This window comes from Neolamprologus multifasciatus, chromosome 3, assembly GCF_963576455.1.
Source record: "Neolamprologus multifasciatus chromosome 3, fNeoMul1.2, whole genome shotgun sequence".
NCBI lineage: Eukaryota > Metazoa > Chordata > Actinopteri > Cichliformes > Cichlidae > Neolamprologus > Neolamprologus multifasciatus.
The window spans coordinates 23,775,934-23,797,705 of NC_140441.1; the positions used below are offsets into that span (position 1 = coordinate 23,775,934).

Here is a 21,772-nt window from a genome sequence, read left to right on the forward strand (position 1 = left end):
TCTGAGGCAACTTTCAGGTCTCTGTAAGTCATTTAACAGACAAGTTGAAAGGTAGAAAATCCATCTAAAAACTTTATTTAAGAACTTTTAGAAATGTTGAGTGTAAATATATTTGATTTGCAATTCATGCTGTGGGCCAAAAATCCATTTCTATGGGCATGAGCAGCTGGTTGGCGCGTGTGGAAACCAATCTGATGAAAATGAGTTCTGTGGAATAAAGTCACTGAAACAGAGATGATGGGGCATGAAACAATGTGTGAGAGGCTTGGAAAAATTACTTCAAATCTGTTGGAGCTGCAGGAGATCCAAAAAAGTGGAGTACGTGTGCTCTCAAGTCAAAACATTTCAGGAGTCATTTGCCTCAAAAATGAGACCCAACCACAGGTAGGAGTTAAGACATTTACCTTAAGTAAATCTGCCATGGTTTTGTATTTCTGTGAAGCTTTTTTGCTAACAGAAACAACACTGCTAAAGAATCAGTGATTCAACCAAGAAAAAAAAATCAAATAAGTAAGTGAGTAAGTGACCTAGTTTTTCTGAAATATTCAAAGTATGTGTCCCTGAAATGTTGCTCAATAACACCAACATCGAGTCTGGTGTCTGTGATTGTCCCTAAATGTGTGCATGTTGTCCTGTTGGGCTCCTACAGAAATGTTGTTGTTATTCTTACCACCAAAGCCAAGAGCAGATAGCCTGTCAAAACAAGCCCTCCAACTTCCGACCGACGGGGAGACAGCTTTCCGAACGGATGCAGTTGGGTTGCTTGTTTTTGTCCTCTGTGGAATGCCTGCAAATAAAGTTTTTGTTTCTGGAACGTGGATCTCAGAAAAGTAAAAAACTGGGGCGGATTATAACAACAGCTTTCACTATTCAACTTTATCAGCCGGTATATTTGAGAGAGCACATACTCAAGTGCACATTTCCAAGTGGTGCCCGCTGCTGCGAATGCAGAAAGAATCATTAACCAGCTTTACTCAGAACCAGGTGGGTTCAGGCTCTGATCAAAGTTATGGGATGGGGCTGATGGGATGACAGCAGCATGGTGGTGGTACAGAGGTCCTCATTTGAATTCAGGATAGCTGCCATGCATTTATAAAGCTTTGATTAACAGCTGTGGTACCTTGGCACTGTCGTTAGCCCCTCAAGGTGTGGAAATGTTTTGTAGTCACTTCTGCCAAATGCAATGAGGTGCCTGCTTTTGAAGTTCTAATCATACAAGCATCTGCTCAGGTTTTATTTCCTCTGCAGGTTTCCATCTTTGAAAATGAGTGTTTAAACTGCACTGCAGTAACATCCCATTCATATCATTGTGACACCCTAAATTATACTCTGCTTTATCAATCATACCATATATCCATCCAATCATTTATCTATCCATTGTCTGCCGCTTATCCCACCTCCTCCAGCTCTTCTTGGGACGGCATTGAGATGGCACACCCTGGGTTTGCTGCAGGGCCTACACCTGGTGGGACATGCATGAAACACCTCATCTAGCACACACCCAGGTGGCTTCCTGGTCAGATGGGAAGGTGTAAAAGATATTACAAGAAACTGGACACAAATACGTGACCCCTGATAAATTCTGCAGTATCCTCGATGCGTGCAGCAGAGCAACGAATACAGTTTTTAGAAAATAGGTCCTGCTGGATGGTATTTCTGCATGTACAGTGTGTCTAAGAAACAATACATTTTTCCTGTACATAAAAAAAAAAAAAAAAAAATCATCAACTCCACATATGGGCTGCTCATCTCACTCTTCCTTCTTGCCAGAGTTTGAGGCGTTGCTGGAGAGGAGATGGATTCATGGCTCTTACAACTAATCCCTCAAGGCCTGCTGGTCCCTTCACTATCACAGATGCTTTGACAGATAACACTGGCCCCAAACCAGATACTGAAGTGTATCTGGTTTGGGTGTATCAGCTGTCCCACTGCTGCCTGCTTATTATCTCCTCTCTGGAGCTACACCGGCCACCATTGAAGGCTCTGCCAGAGTGTAATTGAATAAATGCACAGGGTGTACAACACAGAGAAACCTCTAGCTGACATATAGCTGTCCAGAGTTCCTCCGAACAGCCCATGAAGCATGAGATGATTGCTCCAGTAGATTATGTGATACTATAAATCCCCATCCAATGCGTTTGACTGTGCTTATTTACGATGTGCCGTCATGGTGTCGGGTCAGAGTTGCAGCCCCGGGTGGTTTGCCCCTTTTTTTCACGGCTAATCAATGTTAAGTTCAAGAGTTTACTGAAATAAAATCACATTTTTAATAGAGCTGGTGGATTTTTTTTTTTTTTAATATTTAGATTCAGCACAGTTAAGAGTGTAAGCACAATGATGTCATCTCGTTGTTTTATGTAGGTTATTACATGGATTAAGAAAGAACAACATTTTAAAAACTTTAAGCACGATTTGGATTTGCCCGGACTTTTACAGCTTGCTGGCTAAATCTCAAACACATGTTACTCTTTGAAGCTTAAATTCTACTTTTTTCCTCTTTCTTTCTCTCCCCCCTCGGTTATTAGAGAATGACTGCTTTATTATTATATTTTTTTCCCGTGCTCTATCAGGGGAAATTAATTTTTTCTGAGCACAAACAGCTGCAGTCTATATCTATTATGACTATATTATCAAGCAGAACTGCATTTTATACCTGTGCACACAAAAAAAGGGCTTTATTTAGCAGCTGTTGATTAGTAGCACATGCATTTGTTCCTATTCATGAAATACCATTGTGCATCATTACCTGCTGCCCTCTCTGCTTTATGCCTTGAATGATAAGATGCATGCTGAGAGTAACTATAAAGGGCAGTGCCTTCCCACACTCGGGCTCCTGCGGTCGCCTTTATGTTAATACCCTGACCTAAACTATGTGGAGGGTATTATTAGTGGGTATGCATGCATATGCTCCATTTGGTGGCATCTCCACAGTCACTAACACCAGCCACTGACTCAAAGCAAAAGCAGAAACCCCACTGTAGTTTTAGCAGACTGCTAATAAAAGACATTAAAAAAGAAATACAGCTAACAGTGCTCACTAATCCACACCAGCTTCTTCATTTGTTTTGACATGAAGAGTCTTGAAATGTTAACATTTGGATTCACACAACACCCTGCTAACACCTGGTAGGAGCCGGGGGGGAGGGGGGTGACGGGCTTGCCAGTGTGCACTGACAGCTGGGAGTGGGCGTAGCCAGCCTCTCCGGACTGAGAACCAGAGCAGGCAGCTGGATTTTTGAGAATCAGAGAACGTAACCTCTCTCTCTCTCTCATCTATTCTCTCTCCATCTTCCTTTTCTTCCCCTTTAGCTCCACGGGCTCTGTAATTACTCTGCTTCTGCCAGAGCTGCTTGAAGTTGAGCCAATTAGACAATAAAGAGCAGAGCTTACTCTCCTGCTCCTCGGCAGTCACACCCTTGCGTGTCTCGTCTCTCTTCACATCTCGTATTTTACAATCTGTCATGTTTAGATCTCATGTTCTGTTTGGATTTGGGATACAGAAGAATATCCTCTTAACACGCTTTTCTTTGTTTCCTTTCCATCTTCGTCTTAAAAAAATCTTTATGATATGCCCTTTTTGCCTTTGCGTAAGTGTGTAAGTGGATATCTGTCCTTCTGACTTCATCTTGGCTCGTTGTGCTTCTTTTATTCGTTGGTTCTTCTCTACCTTGTTGTTCCGACGGCTTTTTCTTTTTATCCAACCTCCACGTAAAACATAACAAGATACTTTGAGCTTGGCCTCCACAGCAAAGTGTTGGATTTTTGTTCTGTGCTCTCGAGAAAATAAAGATATGTTTCTCTAACTTTAATGTCCTGTCTAATTGCATGTGCTGGATTGTAAACGGTGGCTAAAGTTAGTTTGTAAACTGGAGCTGGTGTCTGGGGCGGACACAGCAACTCGGTCTGTGTTGCCCACTGTTCCCTGGCGGTTTTAGACCACTGGCAAGCAGCTGCATAGTCTGTAGGAGAAATAATTACAATTGTAGACTTTCTCCTTTTTTTTTGGTTCCTTCTCCCCATCCTGCTCTCATTGCCTGTCCTGCTGATGTAGAGTTTTTAGGAACCTTGGTATTGAGGGCTGTTGTTAGTGGTCTTGTGTGACGTTCTTCGTTATTCAATTTAGTCATGTGACAAGAGCTGCAGCTATATTGGTCGCATGCTGGCATGCACAGCAATGAGTGGGACGTGTGTATTTGAATGGTGAACATGTACAGTAACAGCATGACTCTATTAAGTCCGGCTCAAGTTTGTCTTACTTGTCAACTTAATTTTCTCGGACTATAAGTGTGACATCTTGGGAAATTTACTTTCTTGGAGAGAGTTAGATGAGAACTCTGATACTGCTCTCACGTCTTCTGGTAGGTTAGCTTACCATTAAGACAAGATCTCAATGGTGATTACTCTGTTGGCTCTATCTAGAGGCAAAAAAGTATCTTATTACCACCTCTAGCGTTCATTTACATCGATAAAAACTGTGTCATATGGGAGCTATGTTTCAGACTATTGCTACAGCTATTGCTACTACAGCTCTCTAATTCCAAAAAGTTGATTCTGTTGATCTGGACGTAGCGCTTTTAGTGGAAGAAACGTTCCGTCACTCATCCAAGTGACTTCTTCAGTCTCAGCTGACAGCTCTCACATTTTGGGGGTCTACAGCATAATGCCAAAACACCTCTGACTGCCTAAGTTCAAACCGAGCATCATAATGTGTCTGGAGAATGGAAAATATCCAGTGAGAAGCAGTTCCCTGGGAGAAAATGCCTTGTTGATGTCAGATATCAGAGGAGAATGGCTAGACTTGTCAAGAAGCACTGTGTGGCAGGCAGGAGTTGGACCCAAAATGCAGGCTCTCAGACACAAGGTTTAAACTCAAAAAACTCAACTTTTTTTGCTAGCAGGGGAAAAGCATACAAAACAAAACTACACTGGGAAATCTAAGTTCATAAGCAAATACGGGGAGAGAGTAACACACAGCAATGAGGGACGATGAGAAACACAGAGCTTAAATACACTGGGGAATAACAAGGGAATGAGACAGAAGGAGAGCACAGCTGGGGGAAATCAGAACTGACGAGACAAGGAAGCAAAGCAGGATACACTCACATGAGACACAGACCTTCAAAGTAAAACAGGAAGTATAACACTGAGATGCGGACTAGACACAGTGGAGACAGAGACACTAAGAAACACAGAGACATAAACCATAAGGCATAGAACTGAAAGAACCAAGAGGCTAGAGATGATAAATAATACACAGAGGGAAATACTAGGCACGGAATATAAGAAACTAGACTTAAGGGAGTAACTAAAGACCAACAATGAGAATATAATTTACAATACAAAGTGACAAAAAGCACAGGAAACTCAAAACACTTCAGTCAAAAACCCAGGACCCTGACAAGACTGCTTCGAGCTGATAGGAAGGCAACAGTAACTTAAATAACTATTTGTTAGAGCCAAGTTATGCATAATCTCTGAACACACAACATGTCAAACCTTAAAGCCCACCCCAGTGCCACTCCTGTCAGGTGGGAACAGAAAACAGAAAACGTCTTTCGAAGGTTCATTAAAACTGGACAGAAAAAAACCCGGAAGATATATAATCTCAAACGGGCTTCTTGAACATGGCAGTGAGTTCACTGTCGTCCAGGTACCAGATCTCAGTTCAACAGAGCATCTTTGGGCTTTGATGGAAGGGGAGATTTGCATCATGGATGTTCAGCAGACAAATCTGCAGCAACTGTGTGATTAGGGCTGGGCGATATGGCCTAAAATCCATATCACGGTATAATTTGAAGCATGTGCGGTAACGATATATGTCGCGATATATTCTTTTCTTCTCTATAAATATTTTACACACTATAATGCACACTTAAACTCCTTTAATTTTTACAAAAATCGACAGTGTGCCTTATGTATGAATTCTGGTTGTGCTTACTGACCTCAAACAGATTTTATGTGGTACACGGCACTCAAAAATCTGTCAAAAATGTTTTAGTACGACTTTGGTAAGCTATGAAGCCGCACCGCTTGATGGATTAGGGAAGCATTACGGCTGCCGTAGTCAGGAGCCTTGCTGAGTACTTTGGGTCCAAAACTCCATCTGCTTCAGGTCCCAAAGTCAAACGGACATTGCGGCATCACTGAGAGTCCAAAACTGTCTAAATTCTTTCATCCTTAATAAAATGATCAGTGTTGCTGCTTTACCAGGTGTAACAATTAAGTTTAACATCCATGCATCCATGAAAACAGAATTTATTAAATTCAACGGAGTTAGAAGTTAGCAGGAAGTTAGCTCGCTAGTTTCCACCTAAACATGATATAGCATGTTCTGACTAGGAGATATCTGAAAAAATTAAAAAGTACAGCTCTGGTATCACTTCCAACATAAATGAAGACAGAAAACTAAACAGCAGTGATGTTTGTAGGGTTACTGAAGTTGGCCTAGCTGGTATATAATGATGTTCTACGTGATCGCTAGCAAAACAGCTACGTTAGCATAACATTAGCACAGTGAAGGTGAAGGATGGACGCTAACTTTTTTCCACTCGATAAAGTTAACGTGAGGGTTTCTGGTGGTTAGGGACAAATGCAATTGCATAGCAGGATGCTATACACGGACCAAACTTCAGTCAGGAGAACAACTGAGATAATCCATCCATAATACGAGGTTAGTCATTAATATACTGCAACAACATGGGAATAGAGCAGCTGCGAGAGAATTCGGCATTAATGAATCAATGGTAGGGAGGAAGCGCAGTTTTTGGCTTTCCTCATATTCCAAAAGTGCTTCCTCTCTTTACTATTACTGTCGCCCGGCATAATTTGCAGATGATGTTGTTTGCAGCCGCTGCAATGCTTTCGACCAAAACAGGCACAGCTTGATGATGACACCATCAACATGCGCTATCGCGGTAGAGCGGTATAGTAAAAATCTTTACCGTTGGCCACATACAGTTTATACCGCTCACCCCTATGTGTGATGCTGTTAAAATGGACCAAAATCTTGCAGCAGTCTCGAGGCAAATAAAAAAGGTGGTCCAACCCCATACTAGTAAGGTGTACCTAATAAAGTATCTGTGCATGTCTGCTTGGACATCGGAGCTCTGTAGGTGATCTATGTTGGTTTGCAACAGCATCCTTTTGGTCTCGTGGCGTCCGGCTTGTTGATGCGTGATAAGTTTGGGATTGTGGCAATTAGCAGGGCGGATCAACACAATAAACTTTTTATTATGTTCCTTGAATCATTTGTAAACAATTTGCAGGATGCGTTGTCCATCTGGGAGGGCCCGCTGTCAGTGAATGACACTGACGTGGCTGTTTGTGTCAAATTAACATCCACATGAATGCCAGGACCAAATGCGTCCCAGTGGAGCACTTTTACTGGCTTGTCAGTTAATGTTTTAGCTGATCAGTGTAACGCCCTTATGTGTGCACTTTTGTTCTTTTGGACTTTTACTGAGCAGCTTTACTGATTCTTTAAAAAGAATACTGAGCTAAGTTCAACTTTATTTATTCATGTGATCTATGTCTTTTTCTCCAACAGCAAATCCTTCGTCACTCCCGCAGTAATGCCACCAAGGTGATTTTCCTCATCACTGACGGCTACTCTAACGGCGGAGACCCTCGGCCTGTGGCAGCGGCTCTGAGAGAACGCGGCGTTGAGATCTTCACTTTGGGCATCTGGCAGGGTAACATCAGGGAGCTCCACGACATGGCCTCTCAGCCCAAAGACCAGCACTGCTACCTGGTGCACAACTTCGCTGAGTTTGAGGCCCTGGCTCGTCGAGCTCTGCATGAAGGTAAGGAGTGACAGAGAAAGATTCCAGATTTCCAGTGATTAATAAAAGAAACATCTGCGATCTCATGTCAAAGCTTTAGTTAAACATGTATCAAATCTCCCCTCTTTCCCACTTAACCCGTTTGGTTCTCCAGGGGTGAGTTACATCATGCTTGATGTTATTCTTAATAACAAAAGTTCAGGCTACGCCAGCTTCTTTGAAGCCTGAGCGCATCCAATGTCACCATTTGACCCGTAGCAATATTTCTGTACTAGTGCTTTCACCCCGTTAAGTTTCTGTGCTTCTTTCAAAGTAAGCGGATAATATTTTACATTAAATCTGACAACATGCATTTTACATGATAACTTCTGTTTTGTGCTGCCAGCAGCCATTAGCCCTCACTTCTAAGCAGATTAGACGTAGCAACGCTCTTTTTCCCACACTTGAAGGGAAATTCCCCACTCTTCAGTGAAAATAGGGATCCTGTCACGGTTTTAAAACTTAAAATCTCACCATAAAATATCACAGATGAGTGCAGCACTGAGTGCAGAGCGAGCTGTAAATCACGCACATGCTTACGCGGGCTCTGAGCGACCACGTCCACATACACAGTGGCTGAAATTCCAGATGAGGCTGCAGTAGTAGAAGCGCTGGTGAGACGGGATAAGGCTACGAGAATGAAAGCCAACCCACACCGTACTATCAGCTCAGCCTCCGGTCTGTCTCTCACCCTCTGTCTTGAAGTCTGGCCCCTCTGCCAACAGCAGTCTCAAAGCACAAAGACAGGTTTCACATGGCCCTGTGGCTCTGTCAGCCATCCAGCAGTTGCAATAAAAACAAAACAAATAAGGCGGCAGGTTAATTTCTAGAAGTAAAATTAAATTTGACATTTAGCCTTGGTCACACCATCAAAGACAGTTTTCCTCCCTTGGCTCAGGCAGTAATGCCACAGCTCCCATTTCATTTTGGGCTTTCCTTTGCGAGCTCTAGTGGAGTTTATGCAAGAAAGATGATTTGGCAGGCTTTAAAAGTCGGTTGTACCTTTGTGGCTCACAAGTGGTGCCTGTTTTGATTCATTCTGTCTGCATTTCTGTGGTTAAGATGTCTGTTTGTCTCTGTCTGACAGATGTGTTGTAGCGCACACAAGAACAAAAAAATAAAGCAAAGCTTTGTTTCATCTTGCAGTTGTTGAAGAGTGTGTTTTTCTTTACGACTTCATACAAAAATAAAGTTGCTGAAGGTTAAATGGTACCAGAAGATTCCCCATTTTTCACATATTTTGGTCGTCTGCACCAATCGCCCCGTCAGACTTCCTTAATGATGGTGTTTTACCCAGCATTTAACTCGACACTTGAAAATGTCTTATTCTCAGGCGGTGTAATTGAAACCTGTGCTTCTCTGCGCTTGCTTGCTTCCCTCAGACCTCCCTACGGGCAGCTACATCCAGGAGGATCTGTCACGCTGCGCTTCTTTGTGTGAAGCGGGCAAGGATTGCTGCGACCTGATGGCCAGCTGCAAGTGCGGCACACACACCGGGCAGTACGACTGCATCTGTGAGAAGGGATACTACGGCAAGGGTCTGCAGCACGAGTGCACAGGTAGGGCAGATTATATCTTCTTAATATTGGCTGTGATGATCTATGAATTTTCTGTAAGGCCCGAGACACTAATGCTGACTGATCCTTCTTAAAAATGTCACATGTAGCAGATGTGAGATAAACTGCTTGTGACCTACGCAGCTGGGTTTTTACGCAGAGCAATTTGTGCACAGATTATGTTGTTCACATTGTGAAAGAACACCTCATGTGTTATGTTAACACCTAAGATCAAAGTTCAAAGCTTTTCGCTAGTAAAACGAATCCTCCCTGCTTTCGAAATTGACATGTGGAGCTCCTTTTTGGTTTCTTACCCCCACCACATTACGATCGCAGCCTCAGGTTGCTCCTGAGCTCACCGGGGGTGGATGTTAAATAAGCAGCCTGTCTACTTAACGCAGTGTAAGCTTTCCGCAAGACAGATTGCTATCACCAAACCTAGTTTATGTGATATAGCGGTGGAGAACTGTTAGTAATGTTTGTGTGTTCTCAGGACCCCAATTATCCTTCACTCACCTTTGACTCCTACACTCCCAGAAGGGGAGTCCTGCTCCCACCTTCACTTTCCACCTTTGATCACACCTCGTCCAAGGTTTTCTTTACTCTTTACATGCACCAGATACGCTGCTGTCTTTTTAAAATGAACTGCCTTTTTTCTGTGACTCTTACTGCTCCAACTTGCACGTATGTTTTGTGATTGTCCATTTGAGGACAAAAAAGAATCTGTGTCATCTGTTGCCAGACTGCTCTGCCTTTTACCTTCAAGTTTACTACTGGTTAGTAGAAAGTCGGGCCTCTGGGATCTATTATTTGTCTTTTTAGATGAGAGCATCGGTGAAAGTTGCTCTAATGTGTTTGTGTGATGCAGACATAAACATGTCCAGGCATATATTAATGAGGTGCACACACATTGATTCATCTCTTGAGCTGTGATCCATAAAATCCATAAGCTACATGTTTCAGTAAAAGCTGTAATAATGTAAAAACTGTTTGTGTCGAAGACCAGCTGCAGACGGGTTAAAGTGCACAGCTGAAGTGGTGATGTTGGAGAGCTTTCTCTTTTTGTCTTTTGTTCTTCTGAACACAAACATTTACCTTTCCTATCACCTTTCCTGGAATTTCTTAGAGCCGAATTTCCAATCTCTGAGTATGTTTTTTTGACGTAATATGATTTAATCCACCCCATGTTGTGTTAATCTCCAAAGAACAGAAAACAAAGGAGGCATGTTTAATATTCCTCTTTTGGGTTTTCAGACTATAGTCAAAGAATCCTAAACATGGGAGTAAAGATGGTTGTAGTGTGAAAAAAAAATGTCTTAAAGCATTATTTTGGACAAATGGGACAAATTTTTTTTCTGCAGATTTGGTCAGTTTTAGGTTCTGTAGATTGTTAATATTAAAGTTAACTCAAAATGTCTAAATAAAGATGGGCAAAGAGTGGAAAGACTCATGTTTGGAAGGACTGTTTGAGGAGAATCTGGGAATCAATCAGCTGACTTAACTTCTGGGGAAAGGGCAGGTTTTTTAGGCTTCCACTAAACGCAACAGATATCCAGTTAGCTGATATCATTAGTCCAGTTTAAAACTTCACGTTTGTTGCTCTGGTCATTGTTTACATTCTCTTTTTTTTCCACATGGACTTTTTGCTCAACCGTGATTGGTAAACAGAAGTTGGATTAGAGGTCAAAACCACAAAGTCTTCCTTACAGATTCTGTGTATTGTGTGTAGATTGTTGTTAAGATAAGAGACTCTTACGATCAGAAACATTTGAAATCATCTCTCGGATTAGATTATGAAATTGAAGATATCAGAGAGTGTCTAACAGTTCCCAGACATAAATAATGAATACATCCTTGCTGAACAGAAATGTTGAGGCAGCAGTTCTGCATGTGTTAAATCAGCTTTTAATTCTTGGAACAAGCCCGACTGCAGAATTGATAAAAACTTTGTGGCAGTTCATTAATTTTCGGCCTAACACGCTGCAGACAATCATGTTAAAACACTGGCCAGCGGCTTGTGTAATGACACATTAATTTGTCTTCCATATGTCCGTCTCTGCTCTGTTAAATCTCCAGTTACACTGTGTAGTGTTACATGCTGTCACTGCATGAGGTTAGGGGTTGATACATAATTATTTTTTTTGTTACCAAACATGCAATCATCAGATTCACAGGGGGCCTGTTGGACTGTAATTGTTGGAGAGCGGCTAAAAGACGCAGTGATTTTGTCAAAGCTCTGTTACTGAGGCAGCTCTCCCTGCTTGCGAGGAAGACAGGTGGGAGGGATCGAGAAGAAAGTCGACCCTGAGTGCACTGCCTAGAGGTAACAATAACAGAAATCTGGATAACAATCACCTCTAATAATGGGAAACGACGGGCGGTAATCCCCCGTCGCGCTCGCCCTCTGGGTCTCTTCACCCACATGTTTTCAATCCAGCGTTTGATAACACGCAGGGAAGGAGGAATGAGAGAAATTTCAGTAACAGAGAAGTTTAAATAATTCAGAACGTCAGAAAGAGAACGCGAGAGCTGCAGGGAGTAAGTAGGAATTCCAAAGTAAAGGGCATCGGGGTCATCGTGCCAAAACACACGCCTCCCTAATTCTCATCAGATGTTGTCGAGACTAGAGCCCCCCCACTCTGCTTATTAATGCTTTTTAATGCTTTAATTAATAGCAGGGAGCCGACTTTAGAGTTGGCTCAGCCGGCGCGAGGAAGGAAGGACACAGCGAGGCGCTGAAACCGCAACTCGGGACCGCTTCCTCCGTCTGTCTCCGACCCGCTTGTGTAATGCGCTCTCATGGAGGAGGAGGCGTGAGTTAATGTGTCGTGGACGCTTGATTGTCTGTGAGCTGACGTGTACCCGCAGAAGCATGTGTCACTGCACGCCGAGGCACATTAGCGGTGTTCGGTTTTTGTTAACTGGTGCGAAAGAGGCTCGTATGTTTTTGAACCCTGCATTTATTGGAGGTTTTATATTTTCTAATTTCTTACAAGGCTTCTTTGGTGTAGCGGCGGCTCCAGCACCAATTAAGTTTGCAGCATGTAACATGTGAGGAAACTTGACAAGCTCCTGCTGTTCTTAGAAAAATCCAGCATTTTTTTTCTTTAATACTCTGTTTCTTTAACCTTAATGGTTTTGGCTGAACTGTTGGTGTTGTGTGAATTGTGGGTACATTGTGTGCGTCAGCTGTGCCAGGTCTCTTGAGTGGCAGTGTATACACTGCAGCACCGCTGCCGGAGCTGGATGCCAGGCTTGGGTTTGTTGTCTGCATCATGAGTTTGCAAACATTTTTATGCTTTTTCAGTTCAGTTCTCTGTTTTCTCACATTAACATTAACAGTCTTTGACACATCTGAAAAGAATATGGCCGTGCTCGGTCCTGTCAGTGGGTTGTTATTATCATTGGCTGATGGGCTCTATTGGAAACGCTATCCAAATCCCTCCAGCGCACAGCAGTGTTGTTTATGAAGCTGTCGACAGCCAAGTGAAACAGCCTCTTCCACAAAACATGACTGGAATCTCAGCAGATAGAAACAGATGATGGAGCCAGTTCCTGCATAGTTTGGTTTATTCCGACAGGCCAAATAGGACATTGTTGTCTCTCTGCTCAAATACCAATCCCAACGCTTCAGGGACAGTATCACCGAGGATCACCAGAGGAATGGGGAAGCGGATAAATGTAGTAAGGGGCTGAGACGAGTCCAGAGGGGGTAACATGTTTTCCTCCTGTCACACATTCTGGCTTATCAGACTCTTCTGTAGCCTGAGAGAATGACAGGAGCTCTGGACTGTGTTAATGTGGTGTCAGCACAGGCCTTTGTTCTGCTCTGGACAGCTCTGCCAGAGACGAATCGAGAAGAGGGAGAATGAGTGAGAGCAGAAGATACTATGAAAGCCAAAAGTAAACAAAAAAACCTTGTAAAACAAAAATAAAAAAGTTAAAACAGCAAGAAATTAACAGATAACGGCATGCTGCTCTGCCATTGATTTATACTGTAAAATCTTCATTTCTGTGTTGTCCAAATCAAATATAATTACACTTTTGCCTGATAGCTATTCATACTCTTTAATACGCTTTAATTCTGTGTGATATATTTTATCGGTTTTCTTTCAGTCCATGTCTGCACTGGCAATCCATTCTCATCTATCAGATGCCACTGACGTCGACAATATGCGTAAATGTGTCCTTTGGCGTCAACGTCTTAACACACGAGCCGCAGCAGTAGTACACGCAGAAAGAAAACAGTACAGACCAACAAAGTATGTGTCATGTCCTGTCTGAGAGTCTGGCATTTTGCAGTCTGTTTAGCTCTGTTATTACTCCCGGATTTCTTTCCTGTTCGCTACCTTATTTCTTTCCCCTTTAATTCCGTCGTTAGATTTTGGCATTAAAGCAGCTTAGTTGGGAAAAGGAGATGGATTTACTTATAATTTAAACCCTCACGACATGAGCTTTACATGCTAAAAAATTACCGTTACCTAATTGCATATAAATGTAACACCGGGGGGTCCTTCCCAAGTCTGTATGTGACAAGTTGGTAGTGAAAAAACATTCAAACTGCTGCCATAACCTAATGTTGCACAGCACAGATACATTTTACCTGTAACAGCAGAACTAGGCAGTGGTCTGGAAATCCTGGAAACATCTGCAAACCTACGTGGAAGTACAGTTTTTTACAGTTTTTACAGTATTTGGTTTGACCACCTGTATTCTTCAGGACAGTCTGAACTCTCTTGGCAGCTTTCTTGTCGTTTCTTTAAGTAGTCTTCAGGAATAGTTCTCCAGGCTTCTTGGAGGACATTCAAAGCTCTTCTTTGGATGTTTCTACCTTTTGCCATTGCCGTTGCTTCAATAATGTTGTGGTCCGGGCTCTGGGGAGGCCACTCCATGACTAATAGTGCTTCACTGTGTGTTTTTCTATCAAGGCATGCTTTTACTGCATGTGTTTTAGATCATTATCATACTCATTAAACTGCTGCTATTCAGATTCTTCTTACATGGTATTACATTGTGGATCAAAATCGAATGTTCATAATTCCAGTTATGGAAAAACTCTGGAATAACATAATTCCAGAGTTTTGACCAGATCTCCAACACCACTGACTGAAATGCAATTCCAAACCATGACAGAGCCTCCACTGTGTCTTACAGATGGCTTTAGATGCTCACTGTTATGCCTCTTGATGATTTGAACCACAAATATCAAATTTGGACTTATCACTCTATCAGACCAGCAGCCACTGATTTCAGTTGCAGTGGCCACAGGTCCACTTCTTGTGTAATTTGGCACACCTCAGTCTTTTCTCCCTGTTTCCCTTCCTTAAAAATGGCCACTGAGACCATTTCAGATCAGGCTTCAGTGAACAGTAGATGTATCAACTGAAAGACCAGATGTATGTCAGGTAAAGTCAATGAATTGCTGCCGCAGTGCTATTTATTCAAACTTTACAGCAGGAAACACATAAAAACTGATTTCACATATGAATTATTTTGGCTGGTGGACTGCTCAGAATATTTCAGAATATATTTTATTTCATTTTGTATTCATTTTCTAAGGTTTGCTTTGTAACCTTTTTGTACTTGCAGCCAAAGCTACCTGACAGAAAAAATCTTGAAGCCTAATAAAAAGCAGAAATACGATTTATGTCAGTCAAGCAATTCTAAAGGTCAAGAGTGAACTTCCAGGGGATAAACTTTTGTTTATTTTTCTTTTCTTTTTTTTGGCAACAACAACAGTGCAACAATCAAGACCAGAAGTCTCTTACATTTTTCTCTGAGTGGATTTGAGTTGCACTGAAATATGCACAATATTTACTTATTGATGGATGTTTGCGATTTTGGAAATGAGGAAATATTTTTAGATGGCTTACCCTTTTTAAGGCCGTTATCTGACTGTAAGCTGTTGACTGGAATGCATTGAGTGCAGCAAAACAACTCTTCTGAGCTGATACCACAAGAGTTGCACAATATTTACAGAATAAAGTTCACAAAAGCCTCTTGATCCCAAAGGGAGACACGTGGCAGCAGTGAGCTTCTGCTTGACCCTAAACATCCATTTCTTTGTGGATGTCCTGTCTGTTGTCCGAGACGAGCAGCGTTCGCCGCGTCTGCTTGGTAAATATTTGTGTGAATGACCGAAAGATTTCTGGCGGGGAAGCCTTGAGGTAGACATAAATCCAACAGAGGAGTTAAAATGTCAACAGAGGTGGGATTTGCTAAATGTTAAGGAGGAATAAGAAAAGTGTTGAAATGGCAGAAATCTCTTGGCGTTACTGGGATGTTGCAATCATTTTTTTTTCTCTTTTGGCCTCCACCTCTGAGCGGAGGTCTCCAGTGTTTATGATGAATAGTGAAAATAGTAAAAACTGAACTCTGAGGAATGCGGCTGACACAACACTGGCTATCACTGTCTTGGTTCCCGACGCTGTGCAGCTCATCTCACTTTGCACTGTCACACTAACACAAGTATATACTACGTTGGGATCCACTCACGAGCACGGCGACGTGCTTTTATTGCGCTTATGCACATCAAAATATGTGAAGGATCTAAAACAACCCAGGCAAGCTTGGTGCAGAGTTTGTTTATATCTGTTGAGGCAGCACACACACACACACACACACACTCTCTGTATTGTCATATTACAAAAAGAGGAATTTCATATTTTCACTCTCAAGAAAAAATTGTGAATAATAACCAGAACTTGTAGCAGGATTCCCAGGATTTCTCTTCTGATTAATCATAAAATGTGGTCTGATCTTCTTCCAAGTCACACTTAGTTTCAGACAAACACAATCTGGTTAAACTAATGAAACAAAAACAGCTTATAAGTATAAGCTGCCACTCAAGAAACCTGGCATGGCTGACGCACACGATGTACCCACAATTCACACAACACCAACAGTTAAGCCAAAACCATTAAGGTTAAAGCAACAGAATATTAAAGAAGAAATGTAGAAAAAGTAAATGAACCTCTGTGCTGAGGACTTCTCCAAAAGCCTCTTAGAGTTAGGTGTTAAGGAAAGTTGAAAGCATTGGTTGTAGACGTCCCCCTCCTTATAAATAACGTTGCTTGCAAAGCTTTCTATTCTCAAGAAAAACTATTTCCTGTGAACCACTGTTGATCAAAACAACTTTCACAGGACCTTAGAAGATCGACTCTAAGAAAAACAGTGAAAAAGTGACTTGGATGAGTGATGAAATGTTTCACCCACTAAAAACGCAACATCCAGATGAACCGAATCAACTTTGTGGGAATTTTCACAGGACCTTAGAAGATGCACAAAGCTGCACTGGCTGCAAAAGCATTTGGCTCCCGGGCATCTTTCAGAATCACACCAAGAGAACTTAGTGCAGTACTGAGAGAGATAAATGACCTTGAGGTTCACAGAGAAGCACCTGCTGAAATCCCTACAGTTTGCTAAAATCTATGTTTTTGTGTTATTAAAGTGGAAAAACACTAAACGTGAATGGAAACCTCAGAAGAAACCACTACTTTCCAAATATTGCACCACATTTCCACTTTGCAAAATACCTCCTAGATGTTTGAGACAAAAGTTTAGCTTTTTTTGTTGCCAAAAATAGACAATGCTATGTTTCGAGAAAACACAATTGCACAGCTACACTGAAACCTCACTGCCATATGTTAATCCAAGTTAACCTAAGCGTCATGGTTTGAGGTTGCTGTGTTTGCTTCGGGGCCTGTACGCCCTCCAGTCGTTGAGGGAGCAATGAATTCAAAATGGCATCAAGAACATTTACAGGGCAGCAGTCCGTGACCCAAAGCTGAGGAGAGTTTGAATGATGCCACAGCAGAATTGTTGTTTTTGTTGTTTGCCAAGTCAGGTTCCTGACCTTGACTCAGTTGAGCTGCTGTGGTTTGACCTGAAGAGATCTGTTCACTCGAGACATCCCAGAAGAATGGAAATGAAACTGTTTTATTGGAGAAATGGAGAAAAACGCCTTCTAATTGTTGTGCAAGTCTTATAAGCAACTTTAGGAATCATCTTAGGGAGAAGGTACAAGCGCCTAACTTCTAACATTTTTCCAGCCTGCTCTGAGTGATTGCTCTGTGAATTGAATAACTGTGTGTTATCAGTTTAGTCAAACTGTGTTTTTGTCAAACTGGATTTTGTGGCTGATCAATACAGAAGTCTTGGTAATTTCAAAGGTTTCACACACCAGTTTTGTTCCAGTAACTGACACTGGTCCTCTGTTTGCTGAATTGTTTGCATTTTAAATGTTTTTAAAAGTAAATTTCTACCAGAGGAGCAAATTTCGGTGAACTCCTCCAACATGTTGCATAAGCTTTCTTATAAAGACTCTCTGTTTCCTCTTGCTGTATAAATCCTAATCCCCACAGCATCAATAACCACAGCAGACTGTCTGCTTCTGTTCAGTTTGTCTACATCTGTCCAAGTCCTTCTTTCTTAATGTTTTGTGGTGAAAGTGGAGTTGCTCAACATGAATCCTGGCTCCGTTTGGTGTAGTTATGAGCATGGTGGTGTGGAGTGGGGTGAGGGGGTTGGTGGCAGATGCCTCAGATTTCCTGAGAACGAGAAAGGAAGGAAGGTTTTGGGGGGATTCGAGTCCCCCGCTCCCCTTTAATTGCTTAAACTGAATGAAAGTTTAGGTTTGTGTTTTTCTTTGGTGAGCAGAGAGTGGAAAGTGAGGGAGGACACTTCTTTACCCCAGAGCTGTGCGTCTGCTGCGGTGGGTGGACGGAGAGCTTTCAGGAACTGAGGAAGGACCCGACTGGCTCTGTGCCAATACTCTGTGGGTGAGGTTGGGGGTCTGCGGTGCAGTAATGCAAAGAAACAAGTTTTATCCCAGACTCATTCATGACAGCAGTAAATGTGATGTTGACTAATGGCTATTTTGGGGTTTGTTTTTTTTACAACTTGTATTGTTTTTATTAGCCTTGTTAGCAGCTCTGTGGCAGAGATGGTCTACTCTCTAGAGATCTACTTCAAATCTCTCACTTTTCTTCAAGTTACCACCCAGTTAGTTTTCATTTACGCTGTGAATGTATACTGAATGAATAGGCTCCAAATTTGCACTTTATGAACTCTAAAGTAGCACTGTGCAATACTTACTTACTTGGTATCGATCCAATACCAAGAAAATACAGGGCCAGCGCTGGCATCGATACTGCTGTTACTTGGATCGATCTGCCGAGCACTACTGTAAGGACTTTGGTGCACGTCTTCCTCTCTACCTTATTAGGAAGTACAATCACTCCGTTGACACGCTGGGTTTTTAAAACCAAACAAAAAGGCCTTTTACAAATGTTTTCACTCATTAAAGATTGTTTATTTAAGTCCTAAATCACCGTGTAGTGCTGACATCTATATTACAGCACAGTTGCTCCACCCTCTCCCCCCCTCCTGTCTGCATTAAATGACACATAGGTTTGTAAAAAGCTTAAATTGATGACTGCTGCTACTGTGTTTTTTAGGTCAGGGATGTTGTAAAGTAGACACGGCCGGTGTTGTAAACCGAGGCCATTCTGAGCGTGTGTGAAGGGGGGAAAAAAGAGACAAAGATGAAGGAGCGAGGACGCAGAGAGGCTATAAAGTAGTGCTAATGGGATCCTCCTCAGCAGGAAAGCATGGAAAACAAGGAGCCGTGAAACAGCCCGTGGTTCGAAGCAGAATCTCACTGTGTTATTAACACTTTTCCCCAACCATCCATCCTTCCTTCTTTCTAACCATCTCTCCATCAGGTTCTGTTTTGTTTTTTCCCATACTCACCTAGATTCCCTTCTTATGTTGTTCTTTCTGTGCCTCTCTGCAGGTACTTTCATGTGCCTCCACTTGAAATAGGCAGCTACTGAGTGGTATTAAGCAGACCATGAAAAACTTCTGTTAAATTGTTAAAACTGTGGCACAAATGAAGTAATTTGGTACAACAGCAAAGTCAGAAATCATATATATCAAAAACTGTATTCATAACAATAATAGCCAGTAATGAATCATATATTAACTCTCACTATAGTTGTCTTGAAGGTTTTATTTTTTATTATCTTGACTTTTTGCTCTTTAACTAGTTTCTTTTTACTTCCACCTCTCCCTCACTCATAGCTTAAACTGAAAATTGCCCCCCTGAGGATCATGCACCTCTCAGACTGGACTGAATGTCTCTTTTAGCATCTTAAAGCTTTTCTCCAGTGGCTTTTAAAGTTTTTTGCCCTTCTTCAAATCCAGTGTGTTTGTCCCTTTCTGTGACCCTCATCTGTCTCTGGATTTTCTCCACTGCTCTTTCAGCTCCCAGCTATTTCCTCACACTTAACAACGCCTTCACTGGATGTATGCATGTGTGTTTGTGTGCAATCTGTTGACTGAAGTCTCTCCAGTTGGAGGGAGGTGATGAAGAGGGATGCACGATGTGCCAAGCGTTGCAGGCTGAGGATGGAGGCAGTCAGCTGCTGCGAGATTTGTAGAAGAGTTTAGATTTTCTTCATGTACATAAACTACCTTATCTCAGTAAAACCCCTCGATTCAGGTCCACAATTACACTGTTTTGTTAAAGATATATTTTTGACAACAGAGTAGATGGGAAAGCAGAGGGAAGAGTGGTAGAAACAAAACACAACTACATCAGTCCGTCATAGTGAAGAGAGAGCTGAGTGTAAAAGCAAAGCTGTCGATTTACTAGTCGATCTACATCCCTACATTCAACTGTGGTCACGAGCTCTGGGTAGTGACTGAAAGAAAGAGATTGCAGATACAACGCTGGAAATGAGCTTTCTCTGCAGGATGGCTGGGCTTAGAGATTGGATGAAATTTCGGTCATCTGAGAGGGGCTCAGAGCTACTCCTCCACATCGAAAGGAGAAAGTTGAAGTGGTTCAGGCATCTGACAAGGATGCCTCCTAGGTGAGGTTTTTTGGACAAGTCCTACAGGGAGGAGGCCCTGGGCCAGTCTCAGGTGAATGGATGGATGGGTGGAGCAGGTTAAAGACTTGGCCACAGTGCATGCGTGAAAATAGCTACATACCAGAAACAATCAGTCCCCTGCTGCATATGCTGTATGAGCATGTATCCTCTAGGTGAGTTACTCCCTTAACTCCAAAACCCAACAGGGGAACGCCAACTTTGAGGCAACAGTGGGACTGACAAAGTTTATGTGTGTGTTTGCATTGGTGTGTTTTTTGCATGTGTATGTGCTGTATGTCCTCATGCAGGTCCAATAACACCGCCTTTTGGTGAAACAGTGACGTGACAGTTGAAAAGGATATGAAAACATGTTGGTGTTAACATCCTGAGTGCGGTGCTACATCTTCCCAAGTGTACTGAGATCATACTGCGGCATGCTATCACAACATTTCTCAGCATACTGACATCTGTAATCAGGAACAGCAGACCGGAGACCAACCTGTGTTTGCACAGTTGTTAAGCGGTTTGGGTCTCTCTCCCAGTGATTCCCAGTGATGCTGCAGTCTGTAATAAGCAAGCAGGACAGTCTCTGTGTCCTTGGGAATCCATAAGAGATACATAGCAATTGTGGCGAAGTCACTCTCCTTTAAGAATAGGATTGAATAATAAGCAGTCTAACAGCCATGCGGCTGCCACTGAACTTCCTCGGTTTCCTCTCCTTAGTTTCCTCTCCTGTAGAAGTTTCACATTCTTGGGATTGGGGGTCTGTGGAGGTCTCTTCTCCCCCCAGATGGAGGCTGTGTAGGTGGACAGCTGTGCAACAGCCAGATCTCGCCCCCAGCCTCCTTTCTCACTCTGCAATCCAGCTGGAGAACAGACTTAAGTGAGACTCTGGGGATGGGATTTAGAGCCTCCTGGCAATCCATGAAGATGGGATTCCCAAACTTTTCCTGCTTCAGGTGACCCATGTATTAAGGTTGGAAAATTCCTGTGACCCTTGACATCTGAAACACAGACACGCCACACATCTTGCTTTGGATTTCTGTTCATATGAGGGCAAAAAGCAAAGGAGAGGCGTCACGTGTGAGGTCTCGGACCTGCTGCAGAATCACCGTGCTTCATAATAAACTGCCGACGGTGTGGTTTTATTAGAGCCAGAAGGGTTCTGTTATCTTTCTGAGGGCCACTTCTCCAGGAAATGATTTTTGTTGACCTTGTATTTGTAATTTCCTCTTGTTTTCCTTGGCATCACTTCTCTGTTGTTGATGCACTTGAAAATGACAGCTTCGTGGTACAACAGGAATTCCCAAATTCTTCTGTGTTATTCAATCGTGTATCCTGATGCTCGACGATCTTCCATATAGAGAAAACCTTAGCAACAACTGTGTGATTCTTGTAAGTGCTCTCATCTCTGAAGAGCTCTTAAACTTCCACAAGCACACGTGCAGTAAGGCCAGCTGTAAAAATAACTTCATGTCTTTCAATCACAGAATTTATACCGCACCTCTTTAGTAAATCC

General features: G+C 42.4%; 1 protein-coding gene and 1 long non-coding RNA gene across 5 annotated transcripts in view; one reads left to right on the forward strand and one right to left on the reverse strand.

The window, feature by feature from the left end:
* Positions 1-21,772, reverse strand: part of LOC146522107 (uncharacterized) — a 234,587-nt gene that overhangs the window by 60,081 nt on the left and 152,734 nt on the right. The window lies entirely within an intron of this gene.
* Positions 1-21,772, forward strand: part of svep1 (sushi, von Willebrand factor type A, EGF and pentraxin domain containing 1) — a 114,375-nt gene that overhangs the window by 35,399 nt on the left and 57,204 nt on the right. For 3 of the 4 annotated variants that reach the window (XM_085153867.1, XM_085153868.1, XM_085153869.1), the window contains exons 4-5: positions 7,547-7,802; positions 9,203-9,379. In XM_085153867.1, the coding sequence (XP_085009993.1) occupies positions 7,547-7,802; positions 9,203-9,379 (433 nt within the window). The other variant, XM_085153870.1, reaches the window with a different exon arrangement.